General features: G+C 46.9%; 2 protein-coding genes across 5 annotated transcripts in view; one reads left to right on the top strand and one right to left on the bottom strand.

Annotated features, from left to right (window-relative positions):
* The first annotated feature begins 55 nt into the window (after nt 1-55).
* FAXDC2 (fatty acid hydroxylase domain containing 2) lies at nt 56-16,566 on the top strand. 3 transcript variants are annotated; one of them, XM_053990764.1, is made up of 11 exons: nt 56-347; nt 3,870-4,000; nt 6,633-6,691; nt 7,811-7,858; nt 10,153-10,244; nt 10,345-10,442; nt 11,149-11,270; nt 11,560-11,765; nt 12,701-12,806; nt 13,862-14,028; nt 14,970-16,566. In XM_053990764.1, exons 4-11 carry the CDS (start codon nt 7,811-7,813, stop codon nt 15,124-15,126), a joined length of 996 nt encoding a protein of 331 aa, XP_053846739.1. In that variant the 5' UTR covers nt 56-347; nt 3,870-4,000; nt 6,633-6,691; the 3' UTR covers nt 15,127-16,566. The 3 variants fall into 3 exon arrangements, with proteins under 3 accessions (XP_053846739.1, XP_053846738.1, XP_053846737.1); XM_053990763.1 differs by having other exon boundaries at nt 2,857-4,000; XM_053990762.1 differs by lacking the exons at nt 56-347; nt 3,870-4,000; nt 6,633-6,691; nt 7,811-7,858 and having other exon boundaries at nt 9,886-10,244.
* Nucleotides 16,268-22,054, bottom strand: part of LARP1 (La ribonucleoprotein 1, translational regulator) — a 45,801-nt gene continuing 40,014 nt past the window's right edge. For both annotated transcript variants that reach the window (XM_053990760.1, XM_053990761.1), the window contains exon 20: nt 16,268-21,842. In XM_053990760.1, the coding sequence (XP_053846735.1) occupies nt 21,621-21,842 (222 nt within the window). In that variant the 3' untranslated portion in view covers nt 16,268-21,620. The remainder of the gene's footprint in view (nt 21,843-22,054) is intronic.

Raw genomic sequence — 22,054 nt, 5'->3', positions numbered from 1 at the left:
GGGCGGGTACGTTAGTGCGCGCGGCCGCCGTGCCCGCGCCGCGCATGCGCCCAGCCCTGGCCGGCTGGTGCTTCTCCTCCTCCTGCGCCCCCCGCAATGCAGCTATTGGGCTCGCCCGGGCTCCCCGCGCTGCCAGCGGTGGGCGAGTCCAAACTCCGCGGGCGGGGGGGGAAGCTGGGTGCCGCCGCTCCCTGAGGGAGGCGTCGCCATAACGCCCACCGGGGCTGGGGTGGGCTTCCAGCATGGGGAGCCCCCAGCACCCCGATCCCTTGGGACACGGGCTGCGCCGGGCCCTGGCTGAGCGTCCCCGAAAGAAGCAGCGGCCGCCCCTCCCTCACCAAGGGGAGGTGAGGGGGTCCCCGGGTCGGGGTTAGGCCCGAGCCCCCCCGGGCTCCCAGGCCGCGGGCGCGCAGGGTGGGAGTGGGATGAGGGTTTGTTTTCCAAGGGGGATTTCCTAAAGCCCAGAGAGCAAACGCTGCTGTCCTGGCACGCGTTGCTCCTACGGTGTAGTGCGTATCAAGCGCATTAATGGAGCAAGTTCTGCTTCTTCCTGCAGGAGTTTAGAAGTCATTTAAGTCCCTACTTCACCTGCAGACTTTTAGTCTGGCTTCTCCTGTTCCAGGAATGGAATTTAAATTACGTTAGCAACAGAAGGTTGTAGCTGGTACAGCAGCTACTGCTTGTGTAACACGGCTGCCAACACTTGCTTTGCTGGCTCATGCTGATGGCAGATAGGCAATTCATTTGGAAGCTCGTCTACTAATTAAACTTAGATCGTATTTCCTTTATTTTAGACTACCATCCTTCTGGACGGGGTTGCATCTGTTGTAAAATATCTATGCATCTATAAAATATCTATAAAATATGTGTCTCTATAAATATATATGTTCTGGTACTGGATTGTCTGCCCACCATATGGGAGACTTTCCCTGAATCTCGGCTACTTGCCCAGCATTTTGATCAAAGTATCTGCAAAAGCAGATATTGGTATCTTTCAGTGTCTCAGGTTTAATGTTCATGCCTCAGCAGAAATGTTGCCTTTAGAAAAGAAGAGGGTGTTTCAAGTGTTGCTGTGTTGAGTGACCTTGCTGCTGTCAGCATCTTGGTACATTCCCTTTATTGAGCATTATTTTGATTCAGAGTTTATCTTCAGGGATGGTAGAGAGTTACTGTTTTGCCTTATCTCTGCGGTCTCTGGTGTTGTGCAATTTATGCAACATGCAATATGCTACACTGCCAGAAAGTAACCACCTTTCTTCCTGTGGTCAGTCGAGTCTGGGGTTTTGTTCAAGGAAATCTGTGTTGTTAGCAGGGAAATTCAGCAGGCTGGATTACAGCACCCTGTAAATATAAGGTGAAATTTTTATTTCCCAAAAGAGTTCAGAGTCATTTTTCTTGCTCGTAAACCCGGCACTCGAAGGGATGTTGAATCCAGGGGGAAAGGGAGGATGCATCTCCTCAGGCCACTGTAAATATCTGTGCCTTGGTACTGTAATAAAAATGTGTTGCAGGCAATAATCACCTGTGATAAATTACATTTGTAGTGTGTAAAAATTTGTCTGTAAAAAAAAGCTGTTCAAGGATGTTTGCAAGCACTGGAGACGCGTTTTGCTTGATGAGATTAGAATTTTTTTCAAACATGACATGGCTAATAAAGATTCAGAATAGCTGGAAGAGGCACCCTGCTCTTTAAAAAGTCCCATCATTTCTGTATTTGGAGGTTACCAAGGTTGCCTCCAGCTCCAGCACTCCAAAGCAAGTCTTGAAGAGTCCTCACATCTACACATGAGAGTAGAGCTGCATTATAAGGTGGAATAAAGGTCTTTAGCTCAACATTTTCACACTGGGCAGCTTGAGCTGCATGTCCTGTCGTGCGTTTTCTTTAGAGCTTGCTCACAGTGCCACAAGAAAACGTACTTGTGGGAATCCTGAAAGGTGAATTTATGTTTTCCTCACCCTTCTGTTGTTCCACAGGTGCTCCCAAAGCAGCCGCTGCAGTGCTAGGTGGTGGCACACGTACCCTGGCAGAGGGTGAGAAGTCTGGTTCAGAATGCAGGGAATTAGGCAGTGGGTGATGTGTGCCAAGTTCAGATTCCTCTTCAGCCTTAGAGCAGCTACCAGTATGGGCTTGTCCAGTGCCCTGAAAGATACTTCACAGATTTTCCCCTGTTCCTCTCAAACAATGACACAACCAGTGACTGTTAAAAAAACTCTGGGGAGTGAACGAAGTTGTGTTAGGAAGTGTCTGATCAAAAAGCTTTTTTTGCTGAGAAGAAATCAGACTTCTTGCATGGCTCAGCAAAGATTGCAGCAGCATTGGAGTGTCTGTGGTGGAGACACCAGCACAGGGCAGCCAGCAGGCAGAAGCAGCAGTTTGATTCGTGACAACCTGTGCTAGACACAAAATTGCAGCAGAAGTTAAATGGCATTTACAACCCTATGACTAATGTGCTGAGTTGTCCCTATGGGTATGAATATTTCAGAGATCACCCATGTTGGAACTGAGCAGTGGTTCAAAAGGAACACTGATGGCTGAAATTCACTCTTATCAAATACTATTGGCTGTTGGATGAACAGCCCTCCCCCTGCAAGCTCAAATCTAAAGATCAGCTGAGGACATTATCCTTATGGCACCCCTCTCTTGAGATGCTCATTTCCACTTCCTCCTCTGCACGTGAGTAAATAGTTTGAAGGAATCACGTTCCTCTCTGTTGAGCCTGCTCTGTCTGATAAATACCAGTTAGTAGCAGCAGCTAAGAACTACAACTTCTGTCCCTACCGGGGAATAGTTGGAATTAGTCAAGAGAAAGTGACGATGGAAACAGTAACAGTGTTAAACGCTGTTCACTCTTGCAGAGCTCTCTGCAGTTCCAGCTCTGCTGGCACGAGGTGTTACAGAGGAAGAGTGTGTGTTGCTTCACCTGTGAAGGGCAAACAAGGCTAACTGTGAGGCAGAAGTAGTATTCCTTGTTTTTCCTCCTGTGGAAAAAGAGATCTGGAAAGTTGTGATAGTAACACCTTCAGTTCTCAGAGCTTAGTTTTTAACAGGGCACTATTTATGGGCTAAGTAACAGATTGGGGCCACATTTGCATAAGAAAGATCGATGCTGCTGTAAATTACATCTTGCTCTCTGCAATACCATAATTACACACTGTATGGTCTGTAAACATCATGTTTAAAGACAACTGAGCCCAAGCACATGCTAACCTATGTGTGTCTTCATCTTACCCATGCAAGCAAAGCCTGTTTCTGGTTGAAGGCACTGTGTAGCAACAGAGTTGGAGTAATTTTTAGATTTAGTACAACAGGATTAAAACTGGACTGCTGGGTTTTTGCCAAATTCCACAGTAACCCTTATTGCTTTTAACAAATACACCTTTGACCCATTCAGTTGCACTGGCAGTAGCTACTTTGTGCTCCAACCATGAGTTAGTGAATTATAAAAACTACTTACCTTTAGGGTGTTGGTGGCTTTTTTATTCTCAGGTACAACGATGAAAAACTTACCTGCAGAATCAATGTATTCCACGTGCTTAACTGAGTAACAGCATGCACATACACACGGGGAACACTGCCAGCACTAACAGTGACATGGCACTGGCTTCACATGACTTGTCTGGGAGGGGACAGGCAGCTCCTGCTTGGAAACACACCCCCATTGCCCTTGCCTAAAGCCTCATAAAGTTTCGACAGCAGTTGTGAAAAGTGAGGAGTTGAACTCTGCTCTGAACAGACAAAAAGACCTCTCCTAGGCTACCATCAGCAGCTGGTGAGCAAAGAACAGGCAGCCAGAGTTCAAGGGTGCTTGAAAAGATATGATGGAGTCTTTGAGGAAGTCATTAAAAGGCAATGTCATGTCTGTGTGAAGTCCACTGTCAGCTTTTCTAGGAACAGGGGTTCCCCTAAAACCGTGCAGTGCTTGGTAGGACTTCAAACACCACGGCTGGTCCTGTGTCTGTCCACACAGAGTGGCTGATATGCAGCTGTTCAGGTGACCAGGTAAGTGGTCCTGTGTTTTTTGTTCTGTATGTTCTGTACTTTCACAGCCTTTGCTCTCCCAGGAGCAGTTTTCCACTGTCTGTGCCATATAAAGGTTGATTTCAGTGAAGTAAGACCTACACCAGAGGCTTCAGGAGGAAGGCACGAGGAATCCCAAGGAGCTGGGGTGGGCAGCCAGTCCATCACAGCACATGGAGCTGTTCTGAGCTGTGCCTGCCGTGCAGGTCTGTGGCTGGTGGCAGAAGGATGCAGTGCAGTGGGTGCAGTACAGGGAAGGGGCACCTGTGCTGCCTCAGCTTGAGGCTGTCTGGGCACCAGAAGTAGAAGAGAACAGCAGGCATGGAGCATAAATAATAATTCACATGTAAGAAAGAAAAAGTAAAAAAATGCAGCAGGGTTTTTTTTCAGATTATACTCAGATTGTATTGAACATTATATTATGTATTATATTGAGCATTTTAAAACATGACTTAGACAAGCTAGCTTTTTTTTCAGTACCAGAAGTGAAAAATTCAATGAAAACAAGATCTGTGACTTAATGAACAGTTTTTGAGCAAATTAAGTTACACATTGAAATAATAATATTAAAAAATGTATTAGAATTCTTGTTTGACTAGTGTATGTTTCCCCTTTAATGTCAAGAGACTGATTGGAAAAGCAATTACTTTTACTCTAGGGTTGAGAATTTGCTTTGGATCAAATTTTGTGTTATCTAATTCAAAATAACTGTAAAGGAACTTTTTTTTTTAAGCAGTAGTGGTTCTAGCTGATATTTGGAAATAGCTGCAGGCAGCTGAGAGCTTCAGTGGTTGATTTGGGGCTGTAAAATATGCCAACATGAGAGCAGTGCCAAGCAGCTGAATGACTTTTTTGTTTGCTGAAACAGCCATGGTTACATTAATGGTTTTTAAATGTATTTGGTGTATTCTGAATCAGGGGAGACATTACACAATAAAAAAAGAGTAGGTAATGAGATGTTGGGGAAAACCTACTCTATCCAATTTTTTCTGGGTTTAATGTAAATAATGTAAAATTTTATCCTGAAAAGAGGCTTAATAAAGGCAGTGTTCTGAAACAGAGGGTAAGCAGATGTGGCAGCACTGCTTTGAAGTAGAAGTCTTTGCCCAAGCCAGCCTTCTGTCATAAATTGATTATTTTTAAAAGGGTACTAGAAATGTGATTGTAATTTTGACTCTTTCCTAAATGCACATAATATGTGACTCAATCAAGTAATAGCTCCTTCTAAAAACTCAAAGCAGAGTCACATTTTCTATAGTGCTGTGCTCTGGAACTCTTCACATGCAAAGGTTCAGCAGGTTTGAGTCAGCTCTGCTGGATGGAGGAACCTCTGGAGGATCAGCCTTCCAGCTCAGTGAAGTTCCCCTTTCACATCTGCCTCTCCTAATCTAATGTTGTCTGCTACAAAGTCGTCAGAGCAGAATAATCTCTTTAACCACAGAAAACTATGGCCAGCACTATTTACTTTACTGTCCCAGCAGAATAATTGGATATTGCTCTTTTCAGCTCCCTACTGGGTGGTTGTAAAGATGGGGATGTGCACAGCCTAAGAGCAAATAATAGGAGTTATAATAAAAAAAAATTCCATGTGGAAAAAACTTACAGTGAAGGCTGTCAAATACTGGAACTGATTTCCCAGAGAAGCTGTGAAATCTCCCTCTGTGCAGACACAGAGCTGTTCAAAGCTCTGAACAACCTGTTAAGAAAGCTGGAATGGAGCAAAGCCTCAAAGGAATGGATTATTCAAGCCTGACATATTTCAAGTTTTAGTAGTGTTTTCTTGGAGGCAGTGGGCACACCTGCCCTGAGAGGACCTGTGGGACAAGATGTGCATGTAGTGGATGTTATGTAACAGACGTGATTACAAGGTCTTTTAAAAATTAAGATCGATTTAAATTTGGCCTGTGGCCTGTTCTTTATGCTGTTCTCTTTTTGGTTGTTTCTTATGTGTATTCTTCATCAGATATATTAGAGTTCAGCTGTATTTTATCAATAAAGTTGTGATTGGCAAGCAATGTATGAGAAGAAAAGCAAATCCCACAGACTGGCTGTGGTAGCTCACGAAGTGCAGTAGTGAGGAGCTCTGTGTCTGGGGAAGGACAGGAAGCCCTGGGACACTGCAGATTCCCCAGTACATTCTCATTTTAAGCAATAGCATTTTAGGGCACCTCTCACACTACCTTTTTTGGCCAAGGGACACAAAGTGAAATTGGATTTGGTTTCTTTTTAAGACTGCTACCAAAACTTAGCATTTCCCATAGGAGTACCTCCAGCCCTAGTATTGAAATACAGAGTTGGGAGTTGGCCTCAGAGTTTCAAGTTTCAAATCCCTTTTTGCCTTATTTTTCTTTTTTCCTTCTCAGAACTGTCTAACATCAGTTTCTTCCACTAAAGTGTGTGCTGTGGTGGGCTGGTCTTGCTCTTTTTTGTCTGTGAGTAAGCAGGAAGGTGTCTAATTTTACTATCTCATGCCCTTTGACCTGCATACTAATATGTAAAGTAACAGAGCTGGGAATACCTGTCAATAAACAGAGTTGTATTTGTAAGAACATACCCAAAAGGCTATAATTTCAAATCTAAAACTCCTGACTAATACAGGATTTCTTTTTGACAGTTTATTCCTCCTTTCTGAAACGCTGCAAGCCTCCCAAGAGGCTTCCCTCCATCATCAAGGTAATAGAATATCATCTTCCTAATGAGTAATTTTCCAACTGTTTGTATCCTAGAAAAGAATGTTTGAACCTTCTCTGTGCCTTTGTATTTTAGGTAATAACAGTTTGCCTGTGCTTGAATATTCTGCTGAGTAGGGAAAGCAAAATGGATTCAGTTCTGCAATCCTCAGTAATCTGGCTGTCATGTTACTAGAAGTTGTGTGTTTGTTCTTAAAGACCATGTGAAACCAAGAAAATATTAAGGAATGTTTTGTTAACTTTTGCTAATTATATTTGATTATAAGACTGCAGAAATATAAAAACAACTATGCAATAATCCCTAGGGCAGCCAGAACATGGCCTGAAATGCAGATCCCTTTATGGCTATGGCCAGCAGTGAAGTCCCAGCAGCTACTCAAACCTTGGGTTTGATATATTTTTAAAATTTCTTTTAACAAAACCATCAACAAAGGGTCAAGCCAGAGCCAAATGCAGGGAGATTCATTATGAGACAGCCACATGCCCATTTAGGACTTTAACTCTCTACGTGACCATAGCAGGACTTGAAGCAAAGATTATTTTCTTACTTATCATGTTCTTAAACTATAACTCAGTTTGAGTGAAGGCTGTGGGGCTCTATTGTGTTAACTCTCTGTGGCCCAAACTCAATTTGTTTTCATCCCTGTTTGTTTAATTGCATGTTGTAATTATGGAAGAACATATGTCCCACATTTTTATCATTTCCTTACAGCCTGGGAAGGGCTGGAGTAGCTACTGGGTGCTGCAGTGTATTCCTGGGCCAGATCAAGGGAGGAAGACTTACCACAACACACCACTGACACAAGCAAAACTTTGGTTTTGGCTGTTCTCCCATTTTTCCTTGTTTTCCTTGCATCCCTGTTAATCTTCTGGGACACTACTAACTCCTCAAGAAATAAGGGCATTTTTCTTCTCAAGAACTCAGCCTTTCTCCGTGACCAACACACGAAGGATGGAGTAGGACAGGACATGGCACAGAGAGCAAATATTTTACACTTTTAGCACTGAACAGCAAGTGGAGGTGATTTGCTGTTGTCTGCATCATATTCTGTGACTCTCCAGCTGGCCAAGGTTCACTTACTTAGATCACCTTTTATTTCAGATGGAAACAGACTCTGGATATTCCTCCACCACTGAGCTGCAGAAGCAGGTAAAGGCTCAAGCTCATCGTTTGTCATGCAGGTGCTTTGTAAGGTTGAATGTGTTGAATCATCTTCTAAGAGAAGTGACAGACACATCCTCATTCCGAACATTTTTGCATAATTAGGAGCTCATCTCTTATCACGAAAGCAACACTTCCCCAGCATTTTTCCCTTCCAGTGTACTGCAGCTGCAGCAGCAAGTGGGGAAGGACCTGCTATCTATGCGTTCCTGGCAAGAACCCACCACAGTCCCCCATAAACAGAAGCTGTGCTACCTCACTGGGCCTGGTCCTCAGAGTGGTCCTGCTAAACTCTTATGGCCAGCTGATATGCCCCAGTCTCTTTACCTTGCCAGCAGCAGCCCTGTTCTGCACTTAAGGAATTTGCCAACTTCTACAAGCACTTTAAGAGCAAGAATCCATGAATTAGTTTGGAAACTACTGTGCTGTAGCTGTTGGCATGAGGAGAAACAGGGTATTAAGCACTTGGACTTGATGAACAAGATTTTTTTTCTATGTAAACTTCTCTACTTCTACATCTCATGTAATTATAGTGTGTGGGATTAATGTAATCACTTCATCATACGCAATAAAAACACAGCCTTAAAACAAGACAGTTTCTAGCCAAAGGGCTGTTAAAATAGCTGAAGTGCTGAACTTTAGCTCCTCTCTGTCCTGTCTCAAAGCAGGACATGCACAGTGTCTGTGACTATTAGGAGTCACAAAGGTTTGAAACTCTTGAGCTGGAGGATGTTAAAGCAACTGAAACCTTATTTGAGCTAACTGGAAATTCTAACATTTGTAAGACAGAATTTTTGTTTGGTATGCTCTTCATCCCAGGAGAAAAAGGATTTATAGGATACGAGTCTGTTAAAAAGCTCAAAGCTTTCTAAAACTTCTGTAACTTTTTTTTTTTTTTTCTAAAGAATATGTAAGTGATGGTCTGGGGTCTAAAGATTAAAAAAGTCTTACATCAGCATACATGGGGCATAACATGGATGCAGCTGGAATTATGAAACTGCTAAGAGAGCAAATCTCTGGTCCAGGATCCAGCAGGCACTATCTGATGCTGGAGGAGAGGCTTTTGCCAGCCTGGCATTTGCCCTTCAGTACCCCCAGTAATAACAGTGGCAGCTGATTGCACTGCTCTCATATAAACCCATAGGGTTCACAAATATCAAACTGTAGGGCAAGAGTCCTGTCAGTTTCTTCCTCCCTATCTGCTTTTTCGATTAAAAAAAAAAAAAAAAAAAAAAAAAAGGAGGTGATAGGAGGAACTAGTTGGTTGTTTGTTTTAATAGTGAATGTTTCAGTGCTAAAGCAAAGTTCTGTCCTGGGACAAATAAATATTGCTTATAAGTCCTGGGCCACATATAATGTTCTGTAGCTGTTACAAAATCTAAAAGCCATGTAAAGAGGATTCCTTCATCTTGCATTACCTTAAATCACCTGCATTTGGCATTTCTCAGAGCTGCCTCTCTTGTTTGTCCTCTCTGACAGGAGGTGAGCAGGACAGCAGCTATGAATCACACTGTTTTCACTCCAGTCTGTTTGTGCCACACAACACCACAGTTAAAAAACAGGAAGGAAGAGGAATGAAGAAGACAATAGCTGGTTATTATACTATTGCATTGATTTTTTTAAAAACATTTACATTGCAGATAGATATAATTCATATTCACTCACGAAAATCAAATTAATTGCGCTCCAGAACCAATTCCAACTTGGACTACTCCAAAAGACAGATCATTAATTATAAATTTGTGTTTTATTTGCTAAACATCTTTGTTTTGAATATTTAAATATTCAAATATATTGAATACTGGTTTTTGAATATACTTATTCCTGTTAACCAGGTCATCTGAGCACAGCAGTTCTTGACTGCTGTGGGGAGAAAACACTGCATCCTGGGAGGGAGAAAATACTGAGGGAAGGAGGTGCTGAGATGGAGCACATTCCTTATTGCTCAGTGTTCCTTTCCCACTGCTCTGAGTTATCCAGAACCTAACACTGTAGCCCTCCAGGTACTGAGCAATATGCCAAATAGAGAGGGAAAAAAATCAGTGGTCCTTTCTCTCCCTTTGGTTACTCCAATGAAATTCCACATCAGTCATGCACCAGATCTCTGTAAGCATGACAGATGGATGATTATACACAATATCCCACAACAGCTTTGTTATTGTGTTCTTCAGAGTGTGTGTGAAGCAAAACAGGCCATCACAGGACTGCCTTCATCATTTCAAATACCAAAAATGCCAGGGCAGAACACAGCAGCACGTGCTTACTCTTGTTGCTTCTCACAGGGAAAGAAGCTCTCGGATGCCTTGAGAATCACTGCCTATGTCTTCAGTACCGGCCTGCTCATGTTCACTGCCTTAGTGAACACTGCTTCTTGGTAAGATTGTTCAAGCAAAGCAGCTTGAGGAGAAACTTTTCTGTGGAAAGAGGGAAAAGTGGATGAATAGATGGGCAACCAACCACTGTTATTCCCACAGGTTTATGCAGAATATAACTTTAGGCAATTTCTGGCAAACAGCATGGTTGGAGTTCTATGACCATATGGAGGGAGATGAGTGGACAATCTTCCTCGTTGGTGAGTTTTAACAATGCTTCTCAAGAGAAATCATCCATGTGTTACATATAAAAGGGAGACATGGACAAGCTTCCCAAACTCACTAATCCTCCCTCTGACAAGCACTGGCTTGGAAGGTACCCACAGGTGATGTGGTGCAGCTGTTCTGCTTTTGGATGGGGTCACCATCAGGACCCTGTGCAGATTAAAAATCTGATCTTTTTCCTGCTTCTGAAATGGCTTCCCTGTGAAGACACTTTGCTCCTTGAGAACTGAATGACTCAGTAGAACTAATTACTAAAAATATAAGTAAATTTAGTGAATTCTACTCTTGCTGTAGTACTTACAAAACTCTTTTCTGTGATTAGCAGCTGGTGAACAGAACTGGTAGGGACCTTGCAAGGTTCTAGAGCAAGTCAACCTTATCCTACTTGGGTTTAAAAGCAACACAGGCCTCCCAGCCACCTAGAAAAGCCTTTTCTTGGCTTCAATTATGTCAAGTTTCAACCTCTGAGACATTTGTCTGCTCTAACCTCCTTCCCATTCTTTGATCTTACCTGGATGTCAGAATTTACCCATATTCCACTTCAAAGCATGTTGGGGCAGGGGACACACACCTGGCACATCTGGGTCCCAGCAACTGGGTACAGTGCCAGTGTATTTTGTTTCTGATTTAGCCATAGTTCCCAATTCATTCACACATCTCTGCCCTTTCCTCATGCCACAGGGGCTGCATTGGTGCCTGCACTTGCTTTCTGGGGCTTCAATGGAATCCTTCTGGTGGCTGATATAACAGGAAAGCCAACTTTCATTACTCGCTATCGCATTCAGCTGGGCAAGAATGATCCTGTAAGTACTTCTCGCTCTGCCTTTTCTGCTGGCTAAACACTTCCTGCAGTCTCTTAGGCCAGGAATGGGGAGAAGAACCTGTTATGCTTTCTCTTGCAACCAGATAGGATTCCAGGAGGATCAAGTCAAATCTTGTATACCCACTGCAGGGAGGAAGGCAGTTGTGGTATGAGGCTCCTGATTGACTGCTTCTTAAAGAGCTGATCCCAAAACTAACTGCCTTTTCATCCTTCCAATTAAAACTGCATTGCTTCTTTCTTAGTCTCAAGTCCTGACTTCTCTTTTGCAGGTGGACAGAAAGAAACTGTGGAAAGCCATCTACACAGCGCTGGGTAATCAGTTCTTTGTCTCCTATCCCATGCTTGTGCCCATGTTCTACATCATGAAATGGTGGGAAAACACCTTCAGCAAGGAATTACCAACCTTCCAATGGTTTCTTGTGGAGCTAAGCATTTTTACTGTAGTAGAGGAAATTCTCTTCTATTATACACACAGGTGAGCTGAACACAGGAACAGGTGCTTGATTTTCCTCCATGCCTTTAAGATTATACTCATACCCTACAACAGCAATAATCCTCGTCCCTCTGTTCCACCAATCTTGTATTTATATGGGAAACCTTACAGGTCCTGAAATCCACCCTCACAACATGAGGCCTTGGTGCTGCCAGTGATTGTAGTAAACAAAAATGGGTAGAATTTTAAAGGTGGAACAGCTTAAATGCTAAGGAAGAAACAGAACAGGCAGTTTTTCACAGAAGCTGTAACCCAGCATTCTTTGAAAAGAACAAGACTGACTATCCTGAAAGACAAAAATATCAAGGGTCAGTGACTGATCTCTGTTCCCTTGTACAGCACCTACAAATCAGGGCCTGACTTCCAACACTGCAGGATTTCCAAACACTGACACCATCATTAGAGGACAGAACTAGAGCAAGGAAGACAAAAGAACAGAAGCAAGCACAGTAGAAGCAGAAGCAAGCACAAGATTTCTGAGTACTCTCAGAAATCTGTAGGTTTCCCTTTAGGACAAATGCACCCAAAAAAAGGTAAATGCAGTTTTTTACCAAGGACCCATGGAACTGAAAATTCTGATTCTTTGACAGTTGCCAGTAGAAAAAGTCAAAACAGTGCAAGCATAAAGTGAGTATTCCCCTAATAGTACTCCCAGATTTGAGTAAATAAGTAATTCAGGGACTTTGATTTATGGGATTTATCTGGCCTGAGTTTATCATAAGCCAACAGACACATTAATTGAATAAGGGCTCAATACAAAGAGAGCAAAGGAAGCAAGGAGTCCTACACTCTTCTTGCCAGCTGCTCTGAAATCTTTATGTTCGAGGAGACACAAGCAAGTCCCCTGCAGAAATTCTGTGTTCTGTTACTCCTTTTTTGCCGAGTTCAAAACCTGCCTTTCTGTTTCCTCTGCCTAGGCTTGTTCACCACCCAGTGCTGTATAAGCACATTCACAAGAAGCACCACGAGTGGACAGCCCCCATCGGTGTGGTCTCCATTTATGCTCACCCAATAGAGCACATAGTAAGTGGATTCTTCCATGGTCACCCTCCAGTTGCTGTGTGGAGTGTGATTTCCATGGGATGAGGTGGAATGGTAAGAGAAGAGAAGAAAACATGCCCTTAGGGGCTTCTTCCTTAGGAAGAGGAAGCTGAGCTGCATTGCCAAGAAGCTTGGCTCTTGGAGGCTTGCAGTAATTGTTTATACTGGACTCCAGTAGCTTTCAGAGCACAGATCCAAGGGCCTCCAGTAGATAAGGAACTGCCTGGACAGGGCTTCCCATGAGCCCCAAGAGGACTGGGAGCACAGACAGTGCTTTCAGCAAGAGATATGAGACACTGCCTGAAGGATCGTGTGGACTTGGAAATCTGTCAGGATTTTTGTGGTGGTTGCTGGGATCAGTGTTTGCAAGGAATGTATCCCAACACCCCTCCAGCTGAGACTTCTCAGGAAAACACATCCCACCTTCAAAAGATTCCACTTAAAAATTCTGTCTCCTGTTACCAATAGTCCTGGGCTGCTCTGAGGGTCTCCCCAGCTGACAGTCTTTGGACAGCATAATGATTGAGGAGCCCAGCTGAGCTGTGATGGGGCATGCAGCTGGGTCTGGGCAGGCAGAGCCATTTGTGCCACAGGCAGAACACAGTGAAGAGATGCAACAGGGTTTGTCACATTGCTGTGTGTGTCTGCAGGCCATGCCCTTTCACAGTGAGGTTTCCCAAGAGCAGATTCAGCATTATTCCAAGGTGAAGCTGAAATTCACACCTCAGACTCCAGGGTGACTTACTGGAATCATGCTGTACTCACCCAGGGTTTGGAGTCATGTCTAACTTCTACTGCAGGCTTATGGAGTTTGGGCTATGACAATGGTTTGCAGTAGTAGAACTCTCTTGTCTATGTTATTACTTTTTGGATGATTATGTAACTTTAGTTAAGGTGTTTGCAGAGAAATCTTCTCCCCTTTACATTGTTTGCACAAAACAAACCAGTGTGATGGATCACCAGGTGACAATTCAGCTCCTAGAGGAGAGTCTGCTTGTAGTGGACCCATTAATGAGGTACTTTCTTCTCATTTCCAGGTCTCCAACACTCTGCCTGTCATGACTGGCCCAATGATCATGGGATCTCATATTGTTTCAATCTCAGCATGGTTCTCCATTGCTCTTGTAACAACAAGCATTTCTCACTGTGGCTACCACCTGCCCCTCCTGCCATCTCCAGAGTTCCACGACTTCCACCACCTCAAGTATGTCTGAGCACTGCTCAGCTTTCCATTCTCCTGCCTCTCTGCTGGCACCACTGGCAGGGAAAGCTCCTTTCTGAGGGTCGAGTGGGTTTGCCTAACTCATGCACCAGCAGAGCAGCTCTCCAGTTCACCTGAGAGCAGGCTGAGTGCTGCCAGTTCTTAGAGCAGTTAAACTGGGACTTCAGGGGATTCCATCCCTGTTAAGGACAGTTCTCTGCAAGGTTCTTCCTAGAAATTCAGAATACAGTTCATGTGATCTAAAGACAGAGGCAGGGCAAGGTCACACAGGTAAAATAAGTGAGCCTGCCTGTCTGTCCCTCTCCCATACACTGGGATCAGTAACACTGATCAGATTACACTTTGCCCAGACAATCACCATTAACCCTTCCTGACAGAGATTGTCAGCCTCCTATGCTGGAGAGAGAGCAGTTGCAGCAGACTGTTTGAGGATACATACCCAAGCAGTGGAGAAACATTCCCATCTCCCAGTGTGCACTGCATTCAGACATGCTGCCCAGAGAAGTCTGCCCCTGCTGCAGAACCAGCCCAGGGGACACTTCAGTCACCACATGCCAGGACACGGATCACTGCAGAGCTGAGACACTGTGGGTGGAACAGCTGTGCCAGCTGGAAGCACATCTGCTCCATATCCCAGGACAGCCAGGTCTTGAGAGCACGTGGGGCATGGTAACGTGGGTGTCCAATGCTCCCACAGCTCTGAGTTGCCCAGGAGAAACAGCTGCTGCTCAGTGCCACCATTTCTGGGCAATGATGGCACCAGAGAGAAGCTGCACAAGGTTCACTCAGGCTTTGACAAAGCTGCCAGGAAGACTGGTGCAGGGGCAAAAATCCCATGGACATTATCTGGGCTCAGAAAGGAATGGAAAGGGCAAGGTAACCTCAGTAACTTCCAGTGATGTTTATCTGTGTTTGGTTCTCAGGTTCAACCAGTGCTATGGAGTGCTGGGAGTGTTGGATTTTCTGCACGGCACGGACAAAATGTTCAGACAGACCAAAGCCTTTGAGAGACACAAGGTCCTGCTCAGCCTCACACCACTCTCTGAAAGCATCCCAGAGCCACCCAAAAAAGACGAGTGAACCAGCCCAGCAGCTCTTGCCCAGCCTGGTGATGAGCAGAGTGGGAGACAATTATTTATGTCAAATAGTATTTTAATCAGGAAACAAATTCTTGTCCACACATAACAAATCATGAAGCTGAAGTTAAATATGCTGCTTTGGAACGACTGCACTTTAGCTGCCATTGTTTTCTAAGACATTCACAAAACAACCTGCTCTAGAAATCTATTTTTGAAATGTAATGCTTCGTTTCTCTGTTACTTGTACTGTCCCTTGGTTCCAGCTGCCTGTGTATGAGCCAGGAGTGTTCTGGACCACATGGCTCAGGGGTTCTCATTATTAAGGTTTTAGCACCAGACTCCACAGGTGATTATTTGGCCTCTCTTGTCAGCACTCTATGGAAACATCAAAGTCACTCCATCTATGTGTGATACAATTAAACCAGCTTTTGTGACTGAGCACCTGGGACACATGATGCAGCTCCATTGAAAATCCCTGGGGCCACAGCTTTAGAAACACCCCCCTGCACATGCAACAAGGGCCTGACTTCCTGTGAGCAGTTATGCACAGGAGGTAGTAGAGGGCTGAACTGGGTCTGCCACAGCCTCATCACTGATCCACAGACAGCTGCAAAGGGAGTTTCCCCTTGTGGGACATGGAAGGAGGGCTGGGAGCTGATGTGCTTCATGGCATCACCTCCTCCTGCTGAGTCTCACCTTGCTCCGAGATACAACCGAAATTCTAATAAATTCTAGAGATTTTCCAAGGAAAGCAGAGTCCCTGCTGTCCTAAGCTGTGTGGAGATTAAGGAACCCCTCTAAGAAAGGACCCAAGAAAGCAGCCCCCAGAACAATATGCACAGGTACCCACAGACCATCCAAGACACTGTAAATTCTCTCAAGGATCTTCCTAAGTCTCAGTCCTGCCTGGGGGCTTGGAAGAAAAACACATTTCCCCCAGTGCTAGAGCAACCCCTCGAGGAACAGGCACACAGGACTGACCTGTGCTGCAATGACCATTGGTCAGCCCAGCCCTACCTGTGGAGCCAAAGTCACTTCCCCAGTGCTCTCTGGTCCCCACAACTGCACCAGGATGAACCCAGTCATCCACCTACAGTTCCCTAGGGAGGGCAAGTCAGCAGAACAGAAAACCCAGGCACCACTGTCTTTTGAACTTTTTATTTTTATACATTTTTTTTGTATTAAAAAGGAAAAAGCATAATTACCACAAATTACAAAGGACTAAAGCATTACTAGAATAATGAATCACATCAGCCTAGAAAGCAGATACTCTGAATAATATTAATGTTATAATACAAGCTCTCATTCAAGTATTTTACATTTTTCTCTTTTCCTTTTATACGTGATGATGATCCTAGCACATGGGTCAAAGATTATGTACTATCGACAGAGATGGATCATGTACAGCAGGCCGTATTAACAAGATTTTCCTCCCAAGTGATACATGGTCTGTGATGAGTCATTTTAAGTTTGTCTCTACTATAAATGCAGCTGAAGAAGGTTGCACACACTCTCTAGTTTTGGGAAACAGAAGGCTGAGGTTGGACACAAAGGGTTTGAGAAGGGCCAGCACATCGAACCATCACCCCTTTAGCTCCAGGCGAGCAAGCAGAAGGCTGCACTCGCTGGGATGCAGCTCAGTGGGTGTCTCTGAGCCACAGACCCAAAGCTTTCCAAGCCCAGTGGGACCAGGGCAGGCTGGGGGGGGAAGACAGGGAGCAGGGCTGCAGCAGGGAGGCTTGAGGGACCAAGTGGTGCCAAGCACCCCCCCCCACGAGGGGCACCACTGGCACAAGCCACCCTGGTGCAGGGCTGACACCTGGGGAGAGAGCAGGAGGACAGCGTGGGGAACTGGAGGGACCCCAGCACACTCCACAGGGGCCAGCTGGCACCCAGGGCACTCCCTGCTCCTCTGGAGCTTCCCACCAAGGGGATGTGCTTGTCACAGATACATCGGTCCTATGTTCAAGTGTCTGTAGAAAGTGAAACTGTAAACTACTCCTGGAAATGCTGCCCTCCAGCCACCCGCTCCACAACACCGAGATGAACGTTTGTTTAGAAAAAGAAAAATGAAAGGAATTCTTTTATCTGTTACCTGTATTGGAATCTTTTAAAAAAAGTCAGTGAGGCATTTAACATCAAGTGTAACAACCCTCTCAAGAAGAGCCCAGCATCCATTTCAAACAGTTACAAGTGACATAACCAGCCTCAGAGACAGGAGACAATAAGCACTGCAAACACAGCTTGCTACATTTACAGTTTTCCTTTTTTTTTTTTTTTTTCCTTTTGATAAAATAACTGGGAAGGCATTAACAGCTAGAAGGCCCCCTCTGCACTGCCACGTGGAACGTGGCAGGACACTGAGGTTAAACACATCAGTTTGTTACAGTACAACAATCAGTCCCCAGCAGGTGCTGAAACTCAGGGACCCCAAGGGCTACAGTGAGAAGGTGCCACCAGAGGTGCCGGGGGGGGCAGCAGAAGAGATGGATAGGCAAAACTAGAGCAGCAGCATCATTACTTTTAAAATTTTTCCCCCCAAAATGAGCACGGCAAAGCAACAAAGCCTCCTCAAAAACACACTTTCCACCTCCACTCTGACCTCACACCACAGCTCTGTACCTGTTGCAGCCACCTGCATTCTAAAGACAAGTTAACCTCAGCAAGGAGGACCTCCTGAGAAGAGGGGCAGGATGAGGAATGCTCCCCTGACTCAGCCTCCCTCAGCCCTTCCAGAAGCAGCTGGGGCTCCCCCCAGGCTCTGCCAGTGGCTGGACACCAGCACTGAGCAGCCCTCGCGGGCTGTGGGACAATCAGCACTCACAGGAGCATGTGTGCAACCACTCAGTCCTCTAAAATTCAGAAAAGCACAACACATGGTGGAGGTGAGGCATCCAGACTAAAAGCAAGGCCTAACTCCCTCCTCTGCAGAAGGGCAAGAGCTTCCTCAAACACAAACCCCCTCTGGACAGCTGTCCCTTTATCCAGTGGGGACATGAGCCTCGCTGCAGCCACTCGTGACCCAGCTGGGCACAGACCACGCACCTGGGAGCTCCCTGCCCTCTGCCAGCACGCACCCTGGCACGGAGTGGGAGGGAACAGTTCTGTGCTCCCTTCCCTGCAGGAAGACAGGTGTGAGCCAGCAGCAGCTGCCTCGGACTGTCACGTCCATCTTTGCTCTGTCCTGCCCACTGCTGTCCCATGGACAGCTAAACAAGGCACACGGTCCACAAACCTGGAGGGCGCTGGGACCACTGGGATTGCTCTTCTGACCCACCTTCCCCTGGGAGCACACATTAGTGTGACAAACCACTGACTTGGCAGAGGGGGAAGGGAAAACATTTCCATGCCAAGACTAGAGCCTCAGGATCAGAAATTAAAAATTATTTAAAATCAGTATTTTCGGAAATTCTCTGGGAAATGTCCTACCTCTTCTACAACCCAAGCAATTCCACAGTCTGCTCTACAAGCAACAACTCCATAGCAGCAGCTCATCCCTCCCCATTTCCTATGAATTTGTTGCTGAAACACAGACAATTGGCTTCAAGAGAGCCACGCACACACACCAACGAAAGGAGCACAGACACAGCAGCAATGATCACGTGTGGCACATCCAGACCTGCCTCCACTTGCAAACAACCAGCAACACATCTACAATGCCCTTGATTGACTCTCCAGCCTCCTCCTTCCCAAATGTGGGACAAACCCGCCTCTAAACGTAACCTCAGAGATCTGACTCCAGCTCACAAGAGGGGAAATCCAGAGATAACAGTCACGGCCACAGCACTGTACAAGTGTTACTTTTGCCCGTCTTGCCCAATTCCCACCCCACAACCCCAGAGCACTGCTGCCATAACGGAGATCCACGGCCTTGGATGGGCTCGCCTGCTGCAATCAGGCCTGTGAGTGGTACCAGCTGCAGGGTGACATGGCAGGGGTGGACGGACCAGGGCAGGATCACACCACCAGGAAACAGCCAAGTAGCAGCTCCCCAGCCTCTCAAACCCAGCTGTGCTTTCGATTCTAGCAGCAGTTCATGAAGCCACTTCAGTCAGACCAGCCCACCAGCCAACACAAAGGCGGCATCCTGGAGGCAGGGTCAGTTTGGGAAGCGATGGCCTCAGCCAGGACCCCACAAGCACCCACAGCCACTGCTGATGGACAGCTTGGCCATGCTTCCCCTCTTGCTCCTGCTCTCAGTTCCTGGCTGCTCCCACCCACCCACCCTGCAGCCACACAGGGACAGCCCTGGAGAGATGATGACTCCTCCCAGCTAAGAGACACAGCTCTGGATCAGCTGGATCCCTCGGGAAAACACTGTTCAGTACCAGCTTGGGACTTTGTAGAAAGGGCAACACAAGGATCTGCACCCTTTGAGTGGTGCATCACGTGCCCACTCCACACAGGAGCACAGCTCTGGAGCTCACAGGGATTGAGCCCGAGCCACAGCCAAGCCTGCTATCCCAGGGACCCAGCAGAAGGAGCACGGTGGCAGCAAGGCAAGCAGGTCTGACTGGAAAGGAACACAACTTTCCAGTGCTACCTCTGGAGCATCTCCAGACGTAGCACTGGACATCTCCGAGATCTCACACCTGACACATGCCCCTCACAAAGGATCCAGCGCACAGCCTGGGGAGGGTCTGCCCACCGAAGTCCACCTGGTGCTGGGTGTAAGGATGAAGCAAGTAAATGCCACAGCAGCTCTGCAGTCACCCCCTGCCTCAGCTGAGTAAGGAGCTACATGGTGTCATCTCAGCCCTTGGAAATGCACAGGGACTGTGCCCTGAGTGGGAGACTCCATGCAGGCGCCTGCCACAACACAACATACAAGGAAACCCAGGCAAGAGCTATCCCTGTGCCAGGCAGGTCTTGCTCACCCCTGCACAAATCCCACCAGCAGCCCTGAGCCAGTGACTGCTCTGGGACAGCTTTCCCAGGGCTGCCTCACTCCCTGTCAGGCTACAGCAGAAGCAGCTCTCGCTCACAGCCAGGACCAGTCCCCCCAGCTGCTGTGACAATCTCCCTGCTCACTCCCCAGCCAGGCTGGAAGCACAGACAGGAGCAGAGCCACCTCCCGCCCAGGGAGGGCTGGGGGTGTGAGCAAGGCCATGACAGGAACAGTCGCTGTGGCACTGTGGACAAGGCTGTGACTACAGCGTGAGCACGAGTCTTGGCTGTGACTGCCCTCAGCCCCTGCCCAGGAGACTCGGGCCTGGCAGGGAGGCTCCGTGACGGGGGAGGCATCCGAGCGAGCTGCGGGGTCAGAGGAAAGGCCGCAGGGAAGATCAGCTCGGCAGCAATGCCGTGAGGAGTCTCTGGGCCTGGGGGGAGCCAAGAGCCCAGTGCACCCCAGGGTGCAGGAAGCAAACAAGCCTCCCCGCTCCAGCTCCACCATAAGGCAACTTTTTTTTGTGTGTTTTTGGGGTTTTTTGTTTGTTTTTTTTTTTCTTTTTTTTCTTCAGTAATATTTCCAAGGAAGAAAGCAAAGGGGGATGTGTCTTTTTTTAAAGAGTTTTTCTGTTGTTGTTTTAGAGGGGTTTGTGGGTTTTTTTTTTTCTTTTTGTTATGTCATTTTTTCCAAGGGAAAAGGAAGAGAAAAGCTCCTTCAGCAAAGTCCTGTCTTTGCAAGTGATGGGCATTCCTGGGGCAGCGGGTACACCGTCCACACAGGCTCGAGTCCAGGTGCCTGCCAGCCTCCCAACCAGCCATCCTCGCAGGAAGGAGTCAGAACAAGCCTATCCTTGGCAAAGGTCCTTTGGTTGACTTCCAAATTGTCCGTGACAGAAGGGAGAGGTGGACAGAGGGAGAGCCAGACCCTCGGGAAGGTGAAGACGTTGGGGAGAAGGGAGCGGGGAGAACGAACAGGGCGATGCTCCTGTCAGAGGTCGGTGTTGGAGAGGCACCGCCGTACGTGGAATGGGAGACGCCAGCCGGGTCAGAGATCAGAGGCTCCGCAGCATCGTCACACGCTGTGGCTTCGGTCCCCCACTGGGGAACCTCGCTCCTCCGAGCTTCCTGAGCGGCTGCCCCGCCATCCGAGGGGGACACAGAGGGGACTCGTTGGGGCCACACAGAGCAGACTTGTTTTGGTAAATCCAGACGAACTTCTAGCAATAATTTAAAACTTGATATATATATATAATAATAAAAAAATCTCCCCTTTCCAACCCAGCCAGAACACATTTTTTTGAAGAGACGCTAAGACATGAGTGTGTGCACAGGAGGAGAGAGAAGGGAAAGGTTGGGTCTGCTGGGAGCGGGTCTGGCTCTGGTCAGGGTAGTAATAGCAAAATGGTGTTTTGGATGCAGATCGTCTTTGCTTTCCAGCCACAAGAGAAGAAAATCGTGTGCGTTGAAGTTTCTCCCAAGCAGCCTATTCCTGGGAACCCACCTTCCAGCTCCCTTCCTGTCCCACCCCCTCATGTCTGCCCTTCTCTGAGCCATTCCCCACCAACCCACCCCACCCCCCGGCAGGAAGCAGACGCTGCAGCCTCTCTACTTCCCCACTGTCTGCGACTCTGCAGCTGATGGGGCAGGGGATTGCTGGCTCAGGTTTTTGGCATCCTCTTGTGCAGGCTGGCTGGGTGAGGCGTGGGCTTGGCTGGATGGGCACTGGCTGACCGTTTTGCTGGAAGACTGGGATGGGTAGCGCTTCCTGCCATCTGCCCCTGACGTCGTAGGGTATCTCTTGTGTCCACCTTCTTCCCCCATGGGTGGCTGGAAGAGAAGCACCCCAGTATCAGTACAGCCTCCTCCAAATGCAGGTGCCCCCCTGCCCCGGGATCAGGAAACAGCCTTCCTGCAAGCCTCCAATTGCAACTTCTGTCCCTGGCCCACAAGGAACACACACATTCACCCCAAGCACTTGGCTTCCCTGTCCAAATTTCCTGCTGCCAGGTTTGACAGAAAAACTGACTGACTTCCACAAA

This window comes from Vidua macroura, chromosome 15, assembly GCF_024509145.1.
Source record: "Vidua macroura isolate BioBank_ID:100142 chromosome 15, ASM2450914v1, whole genome shotgun sequence".
NCBI classification, from domain to species: Eukaryota; Metazoa; Chordata; class Aves; order Passeriformes; family Viduidae; genus Vidua; species Vidua macroura.
Note: the sequence above shows the minus strand (reverse complement) of the source record. Positions and strands in the feature narration are given on the sequence as shown.